The sequence below is a fragment of the Sphaeramia orbicularis genome, chromosome 4 (assembly GCF_902148855.1).
Source record: "Sphaeramia orbicularis chromosome 4, fSphaOr1.1, whole genome shotgun sequence".
Lineage (NCBI taxonomy): Eukaryota > Metazoa > Chordata > Actinopteri > Kurtiformes > Apogonidae > Sphaeramia > Sphaeramia orbicularis.
The window spans coordinates 35,937,913-35,961,647 of NC_043960.1; the positions used below are offsets into that span (position 1 = coordinate 35,937,913).

Here is a 23,735-nt window from a genome sequence, read left to right on the forward strand (position 1 = left end):
AGACGGTCCTTCCGCAAAAGTCTGGACTCAACTAGACTCTGCAGACAGCTCCATCTTTCACTGGTGGACTGAATAATAGGAACACCTTTTGTCTTAAACCATATCTTTTCTTATCAAACTAAACATGCAGGTATCATTCACTGTGCACACTCTTTACATGCACATCATATCTCCTCTTTTCTCCTCATACTATTAAAGACAATAATCCTACTAAGAGGTTTTAGGCTAATGAAAACACATATTCAACAAATTTTCCTATTTACATGCAGCTTTGCATACTGTGATTAATTCTAATGCTGATAAATTCTTACCCAAACATAAATCATTCCTACGTCTTTGTGTCAAAATAGGATTTTGATGGTGCAAACACAGACTTACTATTTCATTACTTCAGTCGCCGTCTGGAAGAGGTTGATACTGTGATATTTGTACATTTCCAGAAACACAAATCACAAGTCATAATGGTTGGGGTTTCTTGGAAAGGTTTGGTTGCATAAAGTGCATTGAAATGACTCTAAACAGGTAACTGGATGTTAGATACCAACTGTAAACAACTCTGATTGCATATTCTAAATGCCCTGTGTACATGCCCAAACAGTAATGTTAATATACTGTACAGTATATCTTGATAGAAAAATGAAAAACAAACAAAAAAAAAGCATAATTCTTAATCTCCCTGACATTTTCATCTAATTTGTAAAAATATCATTTGTTTATTATCTGTAACCACTTCATCATTTTTAAAGGATTAGCTATATGCAGAGTTTTATATCGTAGTTTGTAAACATCATGTGACTAAAAATAATCAGAAATTCACAGGTGTTTGTTTTAGATTAAGAAATGGAAGGAAAGTCAGGTAGAGTGAAAAAAACCCCCTCATATTTTGCACCAAGAAATAATTTTTACAGTTACGTCTCACACAACAGCCCTGCAATTGAACCTGATGGTTTTGGACGCTGCTGTTCTGTGTTGTGTTAACCTGTAACTACCTTTAAAACTTTAAATATCGGATGTATGAATGCACAGACCCAAGCCATATTGCAAGTAGGTCATTTAAAATCTATTCCTGCTGACACACACACATAAAAAAACTCTATTTGCATGAAATTCTATCACATTGTATTGTCCATTTTAAGCAATAACAGTGGTTTTGTATCTATCGTAGTACAATGTGAAGGTTTGCTCAGACGTTTTTCTTTTATCGATTACGGAAAGGTCCTTTTTAAAAAGTAGAACTGATGATGTAAAGACTTGAAACATGACTGTATTTTTCATTTTTTTACATGTATGTTTGTCAGTGATAAATGATAGTAGGTTCCTCCTGATACTGAGCCCAGATGGTTGGAACCATGAGTACTGAGGACATTTTGTTTTCTGGTAACTTGCTGCCTCATCACTTTTGAGTTATGTTTTTAATGGTGGCTTATTTAAATAAAATGTTTATTTAGGATTTGATAGAACCTAAACTGGTGACCTTAGAGGGGGAAAAGCAAAGTTCTCTAAAGACAGTAATAATTTACGCTGTTTGCAGGGATCAAAATTAAATCACTCCTGAGATTACACAGACAGCCAAAACCAAAACCTAAACCTAAATGTGATGTTTTCATGCCAAAGCAGTCCAAAGTTTTCTCATACTCAGCCTAACTTGATTTTTCTAACCGAGCTATGTTTTTCCCCCCGAAACAACTGGGAAACATGAGTGACACATGTATGAACCTGGAGGAAGCTGCATGTAAAGGAACCCCTACAAAAACCACAGCTGAGGCAGCGTTTCACTATCGAACGCTGAAGCCGATGCACATAGAACTTTTATTATTAACCCTTTATCGGGCAAGTGACTATTTTTGATAATTTCTGCATACATTAGACAGTGACAGCAACAGTTACAGTGAGGACAGTGAGTCAGTAATCTCAGGTTGAATGTGGTCTACAGGATCTGTAAAGTCCACCTCTGCATGAACAGTGAGTGTACCTGCTTTGTTAGGTACCATGAAGTAATGGTACTAATGCAAGGGATGATGTTCAAAGGGAGATGTGTATTTTGACACGTGTCTGGATAAGAACTTAAGTTGGTCTAATGTTCTAAAAGTGATGTTCTAATGTTCTAAAATACATGTTCCTTTCACCTTACACATGTTTTTCTTGTTTTTTTTTTTTTTATAAATACTTTTTAGATATTTTTTTTGCTGCTTACGGGGAAGAAACCAAATATAGTACCTTCATTGACCTTTATTTTCTACATAACAATAAAACATTTTGAAAAATTTCACAAAAGTAATAAAGTCTTGTTAGGTCCTCCAAAATGCCCTATACCCTATAAAGGGTTAAGAAAGACGTAGCAAGACATCTGCCTGACCCCCTTTAGTTTGTAGGCCTGTGTCTGGTCAGCTCGGAGGTCGGCGGAGGAGGTGGAGCAAACAGATAAGCCTATCTCTGAGTGGGTCCATCGCACTTCAGAAGACACCAATAGACAAAACAGAGAGTGACCAGACACCAGACCCAAAGTACAGAAACAGGCTTTTCTTCTCAGTTCTTATATCATGTTCTATCTATTGGCTGGACCTGCAGTCCTCCACAGGGATCCTTTGATAACAAAAACCTTCACTTTGTCATGATTTATGACTACTGTAAGACACTCACGGTGGAATATATGGACGTGTCATAAACAAAGCCAGGTATGGTATAGAAGACAAAAGAACAGAAAGTAAAGGGGGAAACAGGGGAGGAGAAAATGTGGGTTTCTTAGCCTCTCTGCTAGATGAGGGGGTGTAAGAGGAGAGGGGTTGTTAAAAAAAAAAAAAAAGGGAGGAGGAGGTAGGGGGCGTTCCCCTTGGCTCAGACCTTGATTAACACCAGGCCTCCTGACAGGAAATGACCCGGCCAGCTCATAGCGCCAGGAGAGCTTCCATCTGGTGTCGAGGCCGTGGAGGAATTCTCCACCCAGGAGAACTCAGAACCGAAGAGGAGAAGAAGTTCCAACTGAATGAACACGTTTTATTTCCAGGACTGTTACATCAGTCCCTGTACAGGATAGCAACACAGAAACCATTATCCTGTTCCCGTGGTTGTTTAAGGCTGAATCTCTGGGCCTCAAAATGTACAACCACATTTAACTGTATGTCGATAACGAATTGTCAGAGCTGCACATCCAGTAAGGACCAGAAAGTAGGTTAGAGCATTCCAAAGATTTAAGAATGGAGGAAGTTTCATGGGGTGGGGGAGGAGGGGGGAGGGAGGAGAGAGAGAGAGAGAGAGAGGGGACAGTTTGGGGAGGAAAGCGGGTACTTTAGGACAGGTCATCTTTCACTGCTGACTGGAATCCTAAACGTAAACAAGTCCTTCCGCATAAGCAGATAAAACACAGATATACCGTAAAAACTAAGTCACCCTGGCAAAAAGCAGACACGAACGCACAGTCGACTACATATTTCTGAGTGTTGTTTGTGCAATAGTTGTTTCTATGACCCTGGGATCATGTTAAGTATGCCTACATTTATTAAAAAAAACAAAAAAAAAACATCCTTGAAGCATCTGAAAATCTGGCTTGAAATTGTAAAATGACGTGCATGTAAGAATGTAAGCATCCTGAACCTCAGCGACAACACTATCACTATTACAAAACATTGTCAAAATCAGCTCATTTAGAGGTTTACATTATTTCTAAAGACTGTGAAGGTGGGGTAGATCATGTTTTAATTCACATCTTCTCAGCACAAGGGCTCAATAATCAGATTATATTTTATATTTTTTAAATTTTAACTTGTTTTATTTATTTGATTTTATTTGATTTTCTTTTTTGTTAATGCTTTTATTAATTTGTTATTGTACCTTTAGTCTTCTGTGCAGCACTTTGGTCCATTGTGGTTGGTTTAAAGTGCTTTACAAATAAAGTTGGATTGGATATCAATATGTAGTCTGGTAATACACTAAGAAGTTACATATAGCATATAGTGTAATGGTGTTTGTGGCCAGTAATTAAAACTATCAGCTGTGAATGAACACGAATGAAACCATGAAATTGAATTTTTTTCTAATAGTTAGGTCCTAAATGACTTCCGATGTGCAAGCACGGACAACACAAACAGGAATGGTGGGACAGAGGGCTGGATGGGGGGGGTAGGTGTAGACAAGTGACTGGGATTTATTATGATTTGTTTGTGGAATTAATAAGCCTCCAGCAAACCCACAGCCAACAGTCAACTCCAAGCTCATATCAGAAAGTTTTTAGAAACTCAGATGATGAATGACTGAATTTGGAATTTCTAATGCTACAGTAAATTACATAGTAACACAATTATATAGTCGGTTATTTCAGAGGCTTTAAATTCCTATCCGCTCAAAGAGAAAACAGAATGCAGATCAAGAAGGCTGTTTTCCCAGAGGAGTGGAGCAGAATCCCAGACAGAGGCGAGCGAGTGGCGTGCTGGACTCCTACTGACCCCCCTACGAAGGGTCACAGGCTGACACTGGCCTGCACTGACGCGTGTGCAGGGGCCAGGGGCCACTGTCTCAGCCGGGTCCCTCTGGAGCCAGCGTGCTCTGTGCGTCTGGTATGTATTTCTGCCTTCGCTTTGTCAACTATGTGTATGTATTTTGACAGTCCGTGTGGGATTGCGATGGTATTCTTTTTCATAGTACAAGCCCAATTCCCAGTGGAGGTATAAGTGCTTACGAGCCTTTTATGATGTGCATTTCCTGTCATAAATAAGAAGCAGAAGAATTCTCTGGTGAGCACTAACACACTTCACAAAGCAAATAAGAGGTGTAAACTCCTCACTGAGTGAACTGTGTGGAATCTACACAAGCCGCTGCTACTACTGACTGCGCTATGTCAATATTTGATGATTTTCTTCCGAGTTAAAGTGTTCTTGGTTTATGTATAACATTTGACAAAATCCTGAAATGTGGGGATTTACATAACAAAAATACGACACAAGATACAAGTGAAGTGAGAACATAACTATGTGATATCACTTAAATGTCTCAAATGTTCACCTCAAATGTTTTTTTTTATTACCTCTCAATAACTGCATTATTTCTATATTGACAAGTAGAATATTTCCCCAAACAATCACAGACAAATACAAAAGCATCTTTATAAAGACTCTGCTGAAAATACAGGAGCCAAAGTAGTGCAACAAAACTGTCATTTTCATTTGATTCAGTGAACAAGGATGTACAATAAAGTGTAAAACATGTGCAAATCTTTCAACAATCTGCACCATGATCATCCACATGGAAAGGAATCAGTGGAAAACAGTTGTAGGACGTACAGATCAGGTCCTAGTACCACCGATCAGAGCTGCAAAGGCTTTTCTCCTAAAACGAGGTCACAGATAGTGTATTCACACACAACCTCGGTCTGAAAATAAGACAGGGAAGTACTTCAGACTTGGCACAGGGCTTATCAATGCACATTTTGCAAAGGAAACCTGATGAACATTGGAAAAACAGTCTTCGTTCAGATGAGACCGAGATAAATTTGTTTGGCTCCGATACCATAATGAAAACATAGTTCTGACAGAGAAACACAGAAATGGGAGTGTGAATATACTGAATGAGTAAAAAAGGTGTTGAAGAGATAACATTTATATATCGCATAATGAATGCCTGTGGATATACCAAAATACTGGCGCACAAGATGACCTATAGTGTCCAGAACTTTGGCTGAAGAGGATTATTACTACATCATAATAATCCAATTTCTACATAAGAAAAAAAACTATGACCGGGTCAATCTCATAAAAATACCTCTGGGGGTATTTTAAAGAGAAAACCATAGCAAAACACTGGCAAGTCAGCAAGTTTTATTCCAATGAGTTCCTACTCTGGGGTCTGTTTTTAATCTAGTAAATCTAACTGGTTTGTTTAATACCTCACTGGTCAACTCATAGTGATGCAATGATGAGTCCTTTAGGTAATATTACACTGGGATGTATTCAGTTAGTTTGTATATGGTAAATGTACATACATGACAAATTAACTGGAAGTTCAACACAGTTCAATGATCAGACTGAAGCAGGTTCTCTTACATCCTTCCCTCTGGTCCAGCCTCTCCTTGGTTTTCTTTGCTCTGCCTTCATCCCTTTCGGCCAATCACTGCTCAGACCTTCTATTAAGTTTCAGGTTGTTCAAAGTATCTGATGAAGTCTGTTGACAATTTTGCTCAAATACTTTCTGTGCCATTTTTTTTTTTTAAAAAGCTTAACATTTTATTGAATTTCATGTATTTGGTGTAAAGAATTATATGTGTTTTATGTGATTTAAGGGTTGTTGAGGATGAACAACATTTTCTGTTTTATTGTCCTTTATATCATGATATCAGAACTGTTATGTTTGAGAAAATTCAATGTAAAAAACCTGATTTGTTTTGGATGACTGATGGGGATATGTTGAGTTGGTTATTTGAAAATTAAATATATAGTTTGGCAAGATTTTTAGGGAAAGCATGGAAACTCAGACAAAGAACTCTGTATCCTGAACTAAAATGACCTTGTTTGATGTAAGTGATATTGGGATGAGTATAGGCTTTATGTCTATGTCATCTTCCTGTTTTGAAGTTGATAGTGTCTTATAAGCCTATATGGGCTGGGCACGAAAGTGTATGACACTTAAATAGAACATTCATTTATTCATTCTTTCATTCATTCATGTAAGGCTGTTTCAAGTTAGCGCCTGTCTAAGTCTTTATATTAGTATTAGGTTAACCGGTGGACTCAGACTATTTCTACCAGACGTTTCAGGCTCTATGTGTGACTGTGTGTGTGGCCTTGCCTGTTAAAAATGCTGGTCTGTCCTGGCAGTGAGGAGCTGATGAACCTCAGTTAATTAAAGCCTGAGCTCCATGTCATCAGCTTATCTGATGAAGTGAACAAGAGAGAGCAACGCCACTGGCTACTTTGTTCACCCTGCGGTCTTCAGTTTTCCCCTCACATATATGTACATATATATGTGTGTATGGGTTTTTGTGTTTGTGCAACTGAGGAGGAAGTAAAGAAACAGCGCAATTAAAAATAATTGGGTAATTTCATAAACACAGTGCAACTGGGGAAATATATTTAATCAGGCGCGATCATTAGACCAGCTTATGGTCCACTTCTCTCTGCCGCCTGCTGCTTCAGGGCCTCCGAGAGAAGGGAGGAGGGAGAGAGGGAAGAGGGAGGTAAAATGATGGAGAAAGAGAGAGAAATGGAAAAGGAACTAAAGAAAAACAAAGAAAAGAAAAGTTTGAGAAGTAGGCAGACGGGGAGTTGGTGGCCTGAGTTATGTGTGATCCCTTTCATGTCCCTGGACTGGACCGTGTTGCCGTGCCAACCCAAACAGCGGCGTTGGGGAGGTCCGACTCTCTCACCGCTCCCCTCTTCATTGCCCTGTGCACACCCCACTGACAGGATGAATAACAAACCCAATGTGTGCCTGAAGCTCAGAGAGACAAGAACATGACATAAAGCCACAGCAATTCCACTTAAAATCATTTCTTGCTCTTATTTTGTGACCTTCTTTCCTTCTTCTGTCACTGCTGCCAGTAAATCACTATCATCACCATCTGGGGAGTGGGGATTTCACATTCTCACTGTAGGAGCTCTGCACCCACACACTGACATGAGCACAGACAAGCTATGATCCATCATACAGAGTTCAGCGGGTCCTGGGGTGAGGAATTGGGAACATTTGGGTTGGCCTGTTTGTGCTCTTGGTCCACTGTACGCCAGTGCTCAGAGAAGTAAGAAGTAAAAGAGCAAGGTGGGGGGGTAGTAGTAGTATGAGGAGGTTTGGTGCTGTACCAAAGAAAACCAGGATTCACCAGGACTGACAGGAAACAAATCCCTGAAGCCGTCTATAGGACCACTCTTGTGCTCTTTTACCAGCATTAGAGCAGTCGCTGCCACAACTGAACGAAGGATTAACAGTAACGGCTGGGAGCTATTTACAACCTGCACACATCAAACGCACTACCCATGTACAACACAGACTGTCTGGCATCAGCCAATCAGTCACAAGGTTTCAGGAAAGCAGCCCAATCCAAACGTTTTTTCTCAGTCCCTGACGTTGCCTGCGACCAATCCGACTCTTTCCACATGTGGTATTGGCTGTGGAGCATTTGGTTTAAGAGCTCATTTCGCAGTCAGCAATAAGCAGAACCATTCTCTTGGGTAAATGCTATTCAGCCATCCATTTAATCATAGCAATGACAACACACATAAAATATTAATTTCACATACAGTGACAGCTGCATGGCATATATGGGTAAAAAATATAGACAGTTTCTGTGCAACACTGCTCCGCAAAGTACTGCATTGAGTGAATAATGAGGTTCCAGGTACATACACACCTGTTATGTCCTGCTATTTGTCCTGTCACTTTAAAATATCAGTAATAGAGTTTTCACACCTAACCTTTTGGATCTAGGGATTAAATTAGGTTAAATTCTACTCACTGATAGTGTTTTTTGCTTTTTAAAAATAGTGAAAAATATTTAAATTGCAAAACTGAGATGACTGATCTGGAGACATTTCCTACAACCCTTGCAGTATAATAAATGTGATAAGGAACACAGTTTTAGCTGACAAAGAATATTTTTGTATTGAGTTTAGTCTTCAGTTCATGTGACAAGAAAACATAACCATACACTGAACCATAAAATTGAAAAGAAAAAAAAAAAAAATTGTCCATATTGCCTAGCTATAATTCGGTCTGGACTTTCAAACATTTCACTTCGATTTAAACCACAGTGGAAGATGTGAAACCTCCCATGAACCAGGATTAAAAAAAACAACTTAATTTTGAACAAATAAAAAAAGGTGGTAAAGTAATGGCCCAAACTGTACCATAGTTTCTAGTATTAAAACACTTTTTGGATTGTTCAGACTTGTGGGCCAAGTATAGGAAGTTATCAACAGTCATTACACAAAAAAGGAGGAGAACAACAAAGCAGGAGATGAAGTAAAAAAAAAAAAAAAAATGTTCTGACAAAAAAAAATTGAAAAAAAATGCATAAACTTTAAATGTACATTCTGTGACAATGGAAGCAGACAGAACATATGTGAGGATGACAATGATAACAACATCATAACAATACAAGGAAAGAAGCACCAAAATGAATCTGCTCTATAATTTCTCCATTCGACCAGAAAATTAAAAACTGAATCGACAACACACTAATGGCATACACAGGCCTGTTGACAAACCAATCAATGTCAGAGTCTAAGGAGTTATGCCAGGTATGACATGAACTCCAATGTCAAACCAAACCTATCGCAACCCTAATCATGTATGTGACAAAAAGCTGAACCTTGTGTCACACCTTGGCTCAGACTTTCAGGTGTGAAAAAGGTTCTAAAGTTCCAAATATGCACAAGAAAATAATCCCCAACTCCCATTTAAGTAACAAAAATCCCCTTTTCATCATCAAATCTTGGCTTGGAAACCATATACAGACATGATAGAGAGGTTGGAAAATATGTGGTAGATTAAGATGAACTAAAGAATTTTCCAGGAATTGTAGATATTGATTGAAATTTAGATTACAATCAACCTCCCATGACTTTTCATGGAGGAAAGAGCATCTATAACCATTGACTGACTGTTCTTATGTTCTAGGAAATGTGATGCTGCAGCAAAGACAATAAACTTAATTGAGGCTGACAGGAAGCAGGGAACATCTTAAGCATAAAGTAGTCTTAGCAACACCCGTGTCCTTAAGATACTCTTTAATTTAGCTCCCAGAAGGAGGTACTCTGGGAGTTTGGGGTGTGTTGCATTAGCCTGCGTCCTTTGCTTGTTGTCCTAACCTCGCTTCTGTGTCTCTGGGTAGATGCATTTTCTCATGTGTATATTGTTCTTGTGTTCCTGTCGTCGTAACCCGTTTGTGTCTGAGCTGTGCCTGAATGTGTTTCCTAAGCTCTGGCTGCTCACTATAGCCAAGGGGAACAGAATTGAAGAATTTGTAAAAACATTGTTCTCATGACGACCAGGTTTCATTCAACGTCTGGTTTCCATTTGACTCCTTTAATTGAGGAGAATGTCACAATCAATGTTTTGCTCTGGATGCAAAGAGAGACGACCTCCCGCCTCATGTTACTCCAGCCAAGCACTTCATTGGCTGCCATAAAACTCTCCAGCTTCACACACACACTCACGTTTGCGCACGCACATATACACATGACGGAAATGTACAAAAAGGGTTACGCACACTGCTGAACTCCTGACACGCACACATTGTGATTTTTTTCTGTGCAAAACACACCTGGCACACTATGACAGGGTAATTTCCAATGAAGTGTTTATAACAGAGTCAGGTTTTTAACATGAGCCACATCTCGCAGCCTGTGCCTGCCAAGAGGCCCCCCAATTCCAGGCTGCACTTAGCCAAGTAGAACAGGAAGGGAGAGAGACGGAGGACGAGAAGAAAAAGAGGGAATAAAAAAGAGCAAGAGGGATAAGCAATCTTTATTAGCGCTTTACATAGATTAACTAACCCTATATATACTACATAGGGTGCAATAGGAGGCAAAAAAACAACAGTGTATTATTTCAGGGCGTGTAACTAAAAGTAGCTCTAATTATGAACTATGTGGCAGGGGAGGAGACCGTGTGTGCAGGCTCAAGGTTAAAGACACTATTACTCTGGGAGGTACAGCTGGTTGTGGTGTGGAGGTAGACAGTTAATTCATCTTAAAGGCTTGGCTTCATCGCCTCCACCACACAGTTACCAGCTCAGCTAAACCATCACAGACACTATTGCTGCTCAAAGGAAATGAAGAACTGGTGTCTAATATCAAGATGTTATCACAAATAAAAAGACTGTTTTCGTTCCGTTTTTATATGTGTGATAATGACGTCACAGAGGTTGGAGTGCAGAGTAATTTCTCTCTCACACCTATGGAGAAGAACAAAGACTTTTGGGCATTCCCACACTCGATGATGTGTGCACATGATTGCCAAACTGACCTGGCGGGGCATATTCTGTGTGGGCAGGTGTGCGTGTCTGTGTTACAAAGAGAGCACAGAAGGATGAAGTGTGAATGCTTTTTGAAAAATCCTCCCATTAACTGGACTGGAAGCAGAGACAGGAAATAAACAATCAGCTGAATCCACTCTCTAGCTCTAATTCCCCTGCTTCAAGACCAGCAGCCAATCTGGCAAACTGAGCAAGCTCCTGGAAGTAACATCAACTTAAGACTACACTAGGTGTGTTAGTAATTCTCTGCAAAGTGGCCTGCACAGGGTTTCCAGACACTGAAGTATGACTATAAACCGTAAGGAGCAAAACTACTTAGGAAAAAAGTGAAAAAACGGTTCATCAGTTTGTTGGAAGTTAACATGAATATCAATAAATAGGCCAAAGAGCAGAACTTCATTACTCTTACCCTCAATTGAATTTGTTAGAGATGATTGAGTAGAAAAAATACCTTGTTATTTAATACACAATTTTAATACATTAGAAATAAATATCATTTCCACTGATGCAAGCAACCCCCATGCACAGATTCACATATTTACTGTTATGTGTGATTTCTTTTGTTAAAGTGGAAAATCGTAACACAAAAAAAGTAATATTTTTACTATTCTGATTTTAATACTGGCGACTTGTCCAGGGTGTACCCTGCCTTCCCCCATAAGTAGCTGGGATAGACTCCAGTGAGGATATTGAGTAGTGAGGATAAAGTGGGTTCAGATGATAAATGAATGAATGAATGATTTTAGTATGCTTGCATATACCCATCCCATCATGCACAAAAAAGACTAAAATCATGATTGATGCTACTATTTAAGTGATTAGGTTCCGTAAAAGCAACAATGCTATTGTTGATCTTACTGGTGAGCTAAATTATCATCGGTTTAAGATTAAGATTCTTTATTTTGTCATATATAGATGACACACGTAGAAATGCACCATACATCAAAATTGACCTTCTGCATTTAACCCATCACTAGAATATGCAGGACCACACCACTCACTACAAACTAGGAGCAGCAGGCTTGTCATATCAAACGCCTGGGGAGCAAATGGGGGGTTTAGTGCCCTGCTCAAGGGCACATCAGCAAACAACTTTCTGCCAGTCTGGGGTATTGAACCAGCAACCCTTCTGTCACAAGCCGACTCTCCAGCATTCTAGGCCACAGCATAACTATGTAACTTTAAATAAATCACATTTATTCACATGATGAATGCTGTACATTTTGTAATAATAACTTTTATGTATCAGTTACTATAAGAGCTAATTACACACAGATGAAGCGATATTGCTGATGTTGGAGGGTGTTTATAGAAGACAGGTCCTCTTAACCACCATTCCCTAATCACGGTGCAGAGAGGGTTGTAGCGAGGAATGATCCCTGTGGAGCATAAGCAGATACTGACTCACCTGTGAGTTTCTGGAGCAAAGGACTGAGTTGTGTCTCGCGGGTGATGACTAGGGTGAGTGCTCCTATCAGCTCCCTCTCCAGCTTCTCCAGCTGCTCCTCCTCGGTGTCCAGGTCGGCCGACTGCGCCTCATCAGCCAGGGAGTACAGGTAGACCAGCAGGAGGACCAGCTCATCCGGACCACACTCCTCCTCTGCCCGGCCGGACCCTGAGGTGCCCTCGTCCTCACGGGGCTTCATCAGGGGCAGCAGCTGCCTCAGCACGGTGGGGAAATCGGAGTCTCCGAGAGCCTGTGAGGACAAGACAGGACAAACAAACGCATGATCATGAAGATGTGGTGAATAATCACAAGGACAGAAATGTCTGAAGATGTGTTCAGTGAACTTCAGCGCAAAATGACTAAAGACTGTTATGTTTCAGTGGCTGCACCAATACAAACCAGACCATTTCTATGGCTGTAGGTGTTACTTTTTTTTTTTTTTTTTTTACTTCCTTTTATTTATACTAATGACTGATTTTTTGCAACATTCTTTTTTGCACTTTTGTTTTCCTTGCACTCTGCTCCTGTCCTTGATGACCACCTAATTCCTTTAGGTGATCATCAACATTGACACTTTGTGTTTTTTGACCCCGTGAAGCACCTACTACCAATGTTTCCTCCAAATCCAGATTTCTTTTTGACCAGTCACACAATTTTGAAAATTTTACAACACTGAACAATGCAGAAGTAGACTATAAGGATCCACTGATGACAAAATTCTTAAACAGTTGTTAAAATGATGCTTTTTTGAAAAACAGAATTTCATGGATTTATCTTGACAGCCCTTGAGAGAATGTGTTTGATTGTCATTGTTACTTAGTTTTTCACTGTTATTCATTCTTCTGTTTTTTATGTGCATAAGCTTCTGGATGCCAACATTTCCTTCTGATGAATAACATATCTAACTACAAGAGCACGACCATATTATCAACATGCATCATCTATGATATTCTAACATCTTAAGGTCTGCAGGCTGTGCCACTTTTCCTACCTTTCCAGAGCAGGAAGTATGTTTTACATCAGAATGGAAAGAGTAAATACATCATGTGATATTACCTAATCATTGCTGCTTTGCTTATTAGTCCTAAAATACTATAAGTGTTTCAATTACTAGCGTAGTGCGAATGAGCTCATCGTTCCATTTGCTAATTGTACAAAGAAAGAGGTTGAGGTAATACATACTCTTGTTTCATTCTTTTGCTGGATTTCAGTGGGTACTGTTCTGTCCCTCCCTCTCCCTCTCCTTCTCTCTATTGCACACATTCAAAAAGCCAAAATTTTGGCGAATGTTTAGGTGCAGTGACCTGTTTTGTGTGAGCCGGTCTGAAAAGTACCTCACGATGGCTTGCGAATCGTTGTTGTAGATCACAGGACCGTTTACAGAACACTGGCTGCTCTCACAACAACAGTGAGCTCATAGGTCTATAAAACAAGGGTGTGGAGCTAATCTGTCGATGAACAGCATGCAAATTGAATGAAAAATAGGGCCAGAAAAGAGGGGGAGAGAAAGGGAATGGGGTCACAGAATGGAGGGAAGAAAATAAGCTGGAAAAAGATACTGGAATATTACAAGAGAAAGTGAGCTTGAGATGACGGTATAAAGGGAACGACTGTTGATAGAAGACAGTGTGTTTGTGTCGGATTGAGCTGCGAATGCCTCTGTGGCTTTGTTTCATTTTAACGAGGGATTCCTCCGTGAAGAGCTTTGTTGTTGCTCTCACCAAGACAAACAGGCTCTCTCTGCTTTGAGAACGAGGGGCTGTGGACCTTGTGGTGGGCCCACTGGGGGGATCCTGTGTCTGACCCAGAAGAAGTCTTCACTGAGCCAAAGACGCAATACAATCAGACCCAGAGATGGTGAGCCAAAGCCGCAGAGCTGACTCTGAGCTGTCCCTCGTGAAATCGTGTTGGAAAGCGACTGTCCCTCGTGGAGTATGTTCGCAATTCAAGGTCAACTCCTGTGACTGTGTTGATGTTAGTGATTTCCGGAATCGTAAATACACAGTTTATTAATAAATCACGAGCACACATTGCTGAAGGTGACATCAGCGTCAGTCACATCCTCCCGGCATGTGAAGGTATCAGGAGGCTCAACACTCATGCTGGTCTTTTCAGTCCAACAAAGCCTCCTCCCTGCCTCGGGCCGAGCCAAACACTCATCCCTGGGGACCATTCAAGTACGATCTCACCACACATTTTTCTTCTTAAACATTGTGAAATCAAATACCTCTCCAAGTTGTACTCATCGTAACTGCCAAACAATGTTTGGGACATTTCCCTCGCTATTTTTGCTTGTGGACTGCTACGAGGAGAGAAAGACAAAGGACATTAAGGATATTTTTGGTCAAAATGCAAAAGATAATCAATTTCTCTTTGGTCTCTGACTTTACTTGTGTGTATTCATGACCAACAGGATGTGAACTTGATTCTCTGGTGTCTCAAATAAGCGTGCCCACAGTCAACAAAATACATTTTCATTTTCACCAGTGATGGTCTGAGAAATCCCTCGGTGTCAGAATCTCTTAGTACGGGTCAGTTGAGAGAGGAGATGCTGAAAAAGGAGATCTGGAAAGACTCTAAGCCCACAAATCATTTGTCAAAAAGAATATCACTAAAACCTAAACCAGGCTTACCTCCTGGACCCCTGAGCATGCCAACAGTATGTAATGTGTTTCAGTGTGTACATATTAGTGTTAGGTCCATCAGAGCTAATGTATGTCCTGTGGCCAGAGGCATTATGTTTTCAGACTGTCCAATCATCCTGCTGTGTGTCGCTGATTCTGATAAATGTGATAAGTCCAGAATACCTCAATAGATATTTTTTTCTTGACTTCCAAGTAGATGTAGAACCAGTAGATGAAGTGATTATAGTTTAGCTCAAACAAAAGTAAAAGGTCCATATGAAACAACTTTTTGACCAGAATTTATGAAGTCACATAAAGCAACAATAAAAGCTTAAATAAACACATAAATAAGTGACCAGTCAGCTTTGAGAATATTATGTGGATGGATGAAAGTAGATTAAAATGGTCAGAATAAAATAGTAATGCACTATCATGCCTTGTATTCTTAACTAATATTATTTTATGATGATTATAATTGATCATCCTTTAAGTGAGATCTGTGTTTTCAGAAGAGTCTGTGACTGAAACACAAACAAATCAAATCACTCAAATCAAAAAATCAATTTAGTTTCTTCAGAATATTCAGAAGATTAACTGTTTGGATAAATGTATTGAGACATATTGAATTAAGTTGTTTCAGTGCTAACAGGACTACAAAACAACAAACAACATAAAACAGTAATAATGACACAAGTCATAATACAACTTCAAATTGCAGTAAATGTCATTGTAACTAACATTTTATTTTGTCTTTAGGGTTACTTATGTTTACATTCTGGTATATGCTCACAACATGCTTCAGAATGGGTTTTTATCTGATTTTACTCAATGCTGATATTTTTTTTCTATTTTAAATGTTCTACTTCTAGATTTCGGAAATATTTGTCACATTGGGACTGTGAATAATCATTTAAAACAACAAGTAGCATCTGGTTTCTTCATTTCAGACTTTAATTAAAAGAAATATTGATATTGATCACGACAATAACTGAACAACTGATAGTAACATTTTTATTAGGAGAATATTCAATCAACAAACTGCAGGAGTAATTCCATTCCATACAGTATATGTGGCTTCTAAAGTCTCTTAGGTAAAGACTGTATTTTTCACTAGAAACAGAGGTATTTCAGCAAAAAAAACAAAAAACAAAACTTGAGTGGTTTGTGATGTATACAAGTTTGGGGAAGCAATACTAGTGCTTTTTCTTTTTATGGTGCCCTGGTACACTTCTTTTCCTTATACTATCTTCTTATCTTTTTGCCAAACCTCTATACCATTTTCTTGCTGTCTGTGTATTGTGCAGTGTGTGAATGTTTTTACATGTGAGAGGAAGCATGCACCGTAACTGGGTCTCTTCAGGAGATCTATAAAAGCTGCTGTCAGCTGTACGCCATGGCGCCAGAGCAGGAAATGGAGGTCTTTGGTATAAAACTGAGACTGAACTGAGTAAAGCCGAGTGGGAAGACTGACTAAAGCTCTTTCCAGCACTGAAGCTAAACTCAACAATGCCCACCTCACAGCGCTGGCACACAGGCTTCAGTGGAAAGGTAGTGGTACTGTACACCTCTGGGAACCAAGTGGAGCAGACAGCGTGCTTTCCACAGTGCTTTACATAACACAATCTGAGTATTATTCTCAAATACTGCATTTTATTTCACTGGATTCATCACCTGGATATAGGTTCTTTCCAGTGACAGAAGTATTCAGATACTTTATGGTAAGAAGTATGAATACAGCAGAATAAAAATGAAAAGCATGACAAATTCTGCTTTTATAAAATCAGATGTACTAGCGGCAAATTGTAGTGTAGTCTAAACTACTTTATATTCAGTTTTATAAACAGGGACAACAGATACAGCTGATTAATAGGAGAGGAAAGAAGAAAAAACAAAGCTCTGACACACTCATCTGTTTGCAGTTTTTGGACTTTCCTCTAATCTTTGATTGTTGTTGAAATACTAGATGATTTGAACATTTTTTGAAATAAAAATATGAGAAGTTTAAGAGAGCAGAAAATCACTATTTGGTGGAGCTGTTAACAAGTGTGTGACGACCCAGTGCTTTGTTGTAGCACATCAGAAGACAAATAAGTAAATCTTAAATCTTGAAAATCTTATCTGTGTGTTGTATTTTAATAGCTTGTTGTTTTACCCATTGGGAAAACCTTCATCTAAAAAGTTACTAAAACTGTCAGATAAATGTAGTGGAGCAAAAAGTACAATGTTTCCCTCTATTTCCACAGAAAATGGAAAATACTCAACTAAAGCACAGGTACCGCAAACGTATATTTTCTCTAGCAGTTTCACAAGGGCCTATAAATGTCCTCTCAGTGACAGATTCTGAAAGAATGTTGCTTCATTTATGTGATGTTCAAGTCCCACATTAGAAAAAAAGGGCATATTTAAGGGCAGTGCTCCGGGTCTGAGCAACAGAATTACTGCAGTAATAACAGGAAGCTAGCGTTATTATTACACACCATTACTGAATGCAGCGGCCCTGCTGCCATGTTCTAATGTGACCATTACATACAATTATAGAATAACAATGACATTACTCTGTCAAAACAATCCTAATTTTGGTCCGGCAATTACTCAAACTAAGCTATTAGTCTTAATTACATTAAAGTTTCTTATCATGTCCCAGTGCTTCCCAAAGAAAAACTGCCTCGAATAAAAATACAAAGCATAAGACTTCTTTGTTCTGAATGGGCTCAGCACATTGGCTGATGCTGAATTTGCCGCCAGATTATTGGTAGAGAACCGAAGCATCGTTAGATTATTGGACCAGCTTTTGCACCAATCATCAGCTTTCTCTTGCATTATGTTCTGGTTTGAATCTATACGCCAGTGATTGACAGATTACTGTTTGGCAATTTCAGCCATCCTGGGGTCCATGAAGGCTCAATCTCGCCCAATCGCAGAGCCCGGGCCAAACTCCGCCCCTGCCCAGCGCAGCCCCAACAGGAAACCAGCTCCAGATGCAACCCCTGGAGGAAGGTGAGTGTTTCAGATGCAGCTCAGCGCACTAACCAGAACCAGGCCTCACTTGCTTCGCTCCCAGCCTGCACAATGAACCTTTTTCTGGGCCTGAGGGCAGGGGGTGGGGGGGGCTGGTATTGAAGGTGGGGGTCCTACTAGAAGCTTGAGAAAAACTGGCTTTAGTTCAGTTGTTCTGAAAAGGCACCATGGGCAGGAGTCACCTTACATAAATGTCAGTAGTCGACAGTTCATCACTACCATGGTAACCAGAAAAAAACTCATTTGCATTCTTTTGGAAAAGCACACATGTGCCTCATTTTCGAATATGTAATCATATCCAATTTGCATTCACAAATAACAACACGCAGAGCTGGAAAGGATACAGGCAAACATCTAAAAACAAAATACATAAATCTTGTAGTTGGAAGAAAGCAACTCCACTTTGACTCTAAATTATGTACAGCAAGGCTTATATTGATTTGTAGTAGAACAGCTGGAAAACAAACAAAAAGTATGTCTTCACCCTGAGAAAGACTAGAAGGATTTTGAACATGTACACAACACTAAAACTAAGAGTATTTCATAAATGTTTTTACAAATGTCTAGATATGTGTGTTGTCTGAAACTGGCAGCACATTCGTCCCAGTAAAAGGCAGGGACACATGTTCACTGTAACCTGTGTGATGACAATGATGAATCCAACAACGGGCTCAACGGAAAAAGTTTGTTTATCAAAAGACGGAAATTTGCCCAAAGTTGAGCGGAGATGGAAAAACTGTATCTCAAAGTTTATCTCTGGCTCTCTTTTTAAAGCTATTATTCTGTCTTGTGTGAAAGGTGTGGACAACGTATCAGGTCTTTAACAGGGAGAACGGAAACGTGTGTCTAAACATATAAAACACACACAAGAAGTCTGCATAAAGCATCATACATCATAAACATATCTATATTCAGCCTTTAATATCCACCCTTTTCATGGAACCCTGGAACTTAATGTTAGGGTTAAGACTTCCATAAAATAAAGTACATAATATATGTTTTTAAGTGTAATAGGAACATCCTTTTATTCCTGTGTTTAAAAAGTGGATATAACAACCTGAACAACATCAGGTCAAATGTAGTTTTAATTTAACTGAACCAAGCCAAAGTTCAACTGTGACAATGTGGATGTTGAGGTTGAAGAACTCAACATGGACCCAAGAGGTCATGACGGTAAATATTTTTGTTCTTTGTGTGCTTTTCTAGTGTATAAACTGTGACTTTTCATCAGCTCAGCTATAAAATTAGACATTTTAATCACATGCAACCACTGTCAAAGGTGCCCAGCCCTGTTTTATATCCAGTGTTGTGCTGGTCACTGCCCTGTTCTCACCCAGGTGAGCTGACACAACAAAACACTGCTTGAATGCACAAGGAAAACAGAAAGGGTTTGCTTTGTAATTAATCTGTTCATACATGAGTAAATTATGGGATGTATAACATGTGGCTGAGCACTACCCTGAGGCTTTTCTATCACTCACTTAGCTCTTATGTATTTTATGCCAGATAAAACATACATTGAGCAAGGTTAAGAAGAAATAACTCAAAGAAAAAAGAAGAAATGGATAAAGATAAGCATTTGATTGATTGATTGGACAGATTGTAGGATTGAGGACAAGTGAGAGATGGAATGATAGACGGCTCAGTAGATGGAAAAGCTCTTAAAGGTAAGGTGACCCCTGGTCTGGCTCCATCAGCCTGATGTCTGTTATGTTTGTGAGAACACAGAGACATAAATCTTTCATTTTAAATGAGGCCTGAATGACCACACAGAGTGTGAGGTCGGTCTGTTTTGTTTCTGCCCAGCAGCCTGGACACGGGTCTACATGCTGGATGACTGAGAGAGAATGGAGTCACAGGACTCCTGCACACTGAAGGTCAGCACTTCAAGGTGGGATGGACAAGTTCTACAGTAAAAGGGCTCAATGAATTTCACATCAATCCATCACCTCACCTTTTTTTACTCTTTAGGAGTGGGACAAAATGCTGACACTGGGATACGACACAATATAATAATTTGTATAATGTGGAGCTATCAATGCACTCAAACCAAATACTGATAGTTTTATTCAAATATGCAGGCACTGTTAACCAGAGCCACAAGTTTATGTGTGTAAAAAAGCACTCAACTGAGTCTCTGCATTTTTTTATTATTTCATGTCACTTTTTGTGAAACTGAGTTCACAATACTGTGAAAAAGGATGTGATATCTGTTTTTTTGCCTCTTGAAGGAAATATTTTTCCTCAGTTAAACAGAAATCATAATATACTGTAGATTATATTTGGTTGTCTTGTATTTAGTGTCACATGTGTGTTGTGATATAATCATTACTGTGGTCCACACATTGTATCGTGTATTACTCTGTTTGTTGAGTCACCTTCTTTAAGTCACTGTCACACTGCTTCCTCTTGTATTTACATTTAGTTTTCTTCCTTTTCTACTCTGTGTGTCAAAGGTTGGCTCAACAAAGCTTGAGGGCTGTAATTTAGTCGAGACATGGGACCCAATCACAGACACAAACACAGTCCCCACGCTCCGCCCTGTCACCGCCAGTCGGCCACAGGCTGGTCACCACAGTCGGACTCGGCACACGACACCCTGCCTTCTTTTCACACCCAGGCTCAAATGTACAGTTCCTTTTGTATGCCTACTATAACACAGAGTGTATCAAGGTACTGCAAGTGTTTGGAAACGTAAGGGAATTAATGGGGCTTTATTTTTGCCACATAGGCTGTAACAGATTATGGTGTAATTCACCAGATGAGAGTTGCTTTGCAGCCACAAACCCCAGGGCCATGTAAAAACCTCCCGCACTTTTCTCACACTGAGGGAGACTGATTCACAAGTAGAGACACACAAAAAACAAGCACATCCCTAATACCTCTGGGACAGTACATTACATCCACTACTAATTGACTCAGGAGGCTCCAGCAGGGAGAAAACATCCTGAGGTAAACAGAAGGTTTCTAGATGGAGCATAGTGAAGTGACCGCAGTTTATCCGATGGGTTTCAAAGCAAAACAACTGGCTTGGACATCTTGCAGTTTGCAGTTTCATACAGACCTGCAGCCAACTAGTGATGCGATATGTGTGACATGATACAAGGAGTCACTTTTCCTTTCTTGTATCTTTCTGTTTTCTTTTTTGTTAATGAAAAAACATGTGAAAGAAACTGTGAAAGATTAAACTGGTCCATCTGATTCCATTTTCTGTCACACATGGAGATGCAGAGAAGAAAAAAAAAAAGGGGGGGGGGGGTTAACCAGCACAAAAGAGACTATTTCAAAATAAGAGCTTGGGTTGACTAGATAGGAAGAAGTAAAATGCAAATTTGCTAGTGTAGTACTATTTTAGTTCTTCTTTTTTTGAGTTACTGTTTTCATTTATGTGACAGAATAGACATTTTCAGTTTATTTTGTTTGCACAAGACACAGATTAAGTGTTTTCATATGAGATCCAGTTCTTTTATTTAGTTCCAGTGCTTGTAGAGATGTTCAGACATTAGGGGGCACTGTTGCACCACGCCGAGCCAAGAAATCAGTATCTCGGCCTGCAGACTTTAACCACATCTGCCTGTCTGTTTCCCTCCAAAACTCTATCCCTCCTTGCTGGTGAAGGCTTCAATAGACAGGAAATGGGCTGGAGTTAAAGTGTTGTATATTTTTAAAGTATCGGCTGTATGTTAGGTGAACTTCAGCTGTGCAGCTGTGAATGTGCCACAGCTGATGTCAGCTCTTTTTATGCCATCATTTTTATCCTTGTGGGGTGTCATCATAGGCTGCTGGAGTGCATGAAGAGCTATGTCAGAGTATGACTTTGAATAAAACATGGAATCCATCATGAATGACCCAAGAGCTGCGTCACTGACTAGTGCACTCTGACGTGAGTCATTATTCTGACTTAACTGTTGTGTTTGCGTGTCTGTGAGTGTCCTGAGGAGATGGTCTGATGCTTTGGAGTCAGAGATGAAGATGAGGCAGGTTACTATCAAGGTCACTGAAGTAACCTTGTATTTATGTGAACTAAAGAGAGACTATGTGAACATCTGTTTGTCCACGTCTTAAAAAGGGGCGACTGTGTTTCTGGATGTGCATACACAACTGTTTGTATGTGTTTTGTTTTGGTGTAAACATGGTCTACATCATAATCTGGACTGTCCCGCCAACCTGTATCCCTTTCATAGACATGGACAAACACGCCAACACACGGCTGCTCTTCCCTAAACATTTAGAGAACACTCATTACAGACACGGGAAATGGGAAAACAGCTAATCTCCCTCCATGTCTCTGCAAATGCTCAAACACTCATGCTCACACCTGCGTTGATGCAGAGATGAATTATGACTGAAAATTAGGGAGTACTGAGATACGATAAATGATCATTCAGAAGCCAAGACACAGCAATGTGAAAACGACTGAAAAAAGGAAAAAGGAAAATAATAAGCAAGAAAATCTTTAAGATGCTGGGAAGGGCATTAAGTTAGACCACCACTGTGCTCTTATCAATGCAGTGTTGGTGGTGATGTGAGCCGGCAGGGTCACGTGACCCCCCCCCCCCCCCATGACCACATGTATGATATGACTCAGACAATTAAGGTCAACTGAGAGAGGTCTAACATGAGCATGTCTATCAAAAACACGTTAAAATATAAGAAATAAAAAACATTAGGGGTGCATTCACACACACACAACAGCAATAAAGGCATTACTCGGTAAATACCACATAATAAACAGTTACAGGCTTATTCTCTCATTTGTTTTTTAATGGCTCACACAAGAAAGAGACAGAAAATAGAGTTAGGAAACAGAAGCCGCAGTCAGGGGTAGTGTTGGCAGGCGGAGAAAACCTTCAAAATAAAAGTTCAGGGGCGATAAAAATGTTTACTCACGCTTCACTTCTTCCATTATTTAAACAGTGTTATTTGTCACCGGTGAGACAGGTTTTTACTTACAATGCTCAGAGAGCAGGCATTGCTGTAAGATTAAATGTAAGTGAGAGAATGCTCTTTTTGTGAGTAATCCTAAATCTGAGACAGGGTAGCATTCTGCACACACAGCAGTCCCTCTGTCATTCCTACACATAGCGTGCCGCTGCTAACACAGGTTGTATGGAAGCATATTCGTCCTCACCAAAACAGTATAAACCCAGTCTGAGTGGAGTACACACACAGGCAACAGAAGGTGTATGTGTTACACTGTTTACTGAAATGTCAAAGAGGAGGGCTGGACACAACATGCAGGTTAGAATGAAAGAGAGCACACACATTCACCAATCCGTGTGCAGACTACATGTCGGCACACTAACGCTCACCAGCATGAATTCCATCTGTTATAACATTTCTGAATATCAAGGTCTCTTTGTAGGAATTCATCTGAGCACTGTCCCACATTTTATGAAACTGAAAGTTGCAAGAAAGAATGAAAAATGCAACTGGGAAGGGATGCAAACCCTGCACACAGATAAAAGACCCATCTGTAATTAATATTAGTCAAAAAGCTTCACAAATGAACACACGTCTTTAATTCCTGGCTGCTTTGACAGACATTCGCAAACTCAAAATGTTCAGCTGACCTGTATGCGAATGCAGAGACACACTGTGAGGTAATGATGCATGTTAAGTGGTCTGTTTGCAGTTTGCATCCTGAATCCAGTAAAGCCTCAAACTACCTAAAATTCAAGCCCAG

At 39.7% G+C, this 23,735-nt stretch overlaps 1 protein-coding gene across 1 annotated transcript in view; it reads right to left on the bottom strand.

Moving 5' to 3' along the window:
* The window catches only part of scfd2 (sec1 family domain containing 2), a 122,115-nt gene that overhangs the window by 59,856 nt on the left and 38,524 nt on the right, over positions 1 to 23,735 (bottom strand). The window contains exon 5 of the mRNA XM_030131654.1: positions 12,369 to 12,657. Within this exon, the coding sequence (XP_029987514.1) occupies positions 12,369 to 12,657 (289 nt within the window). The remainder of the gene's footprint in view (positions 1 to 12,368; positions 12,658 to 23,735) is intronic.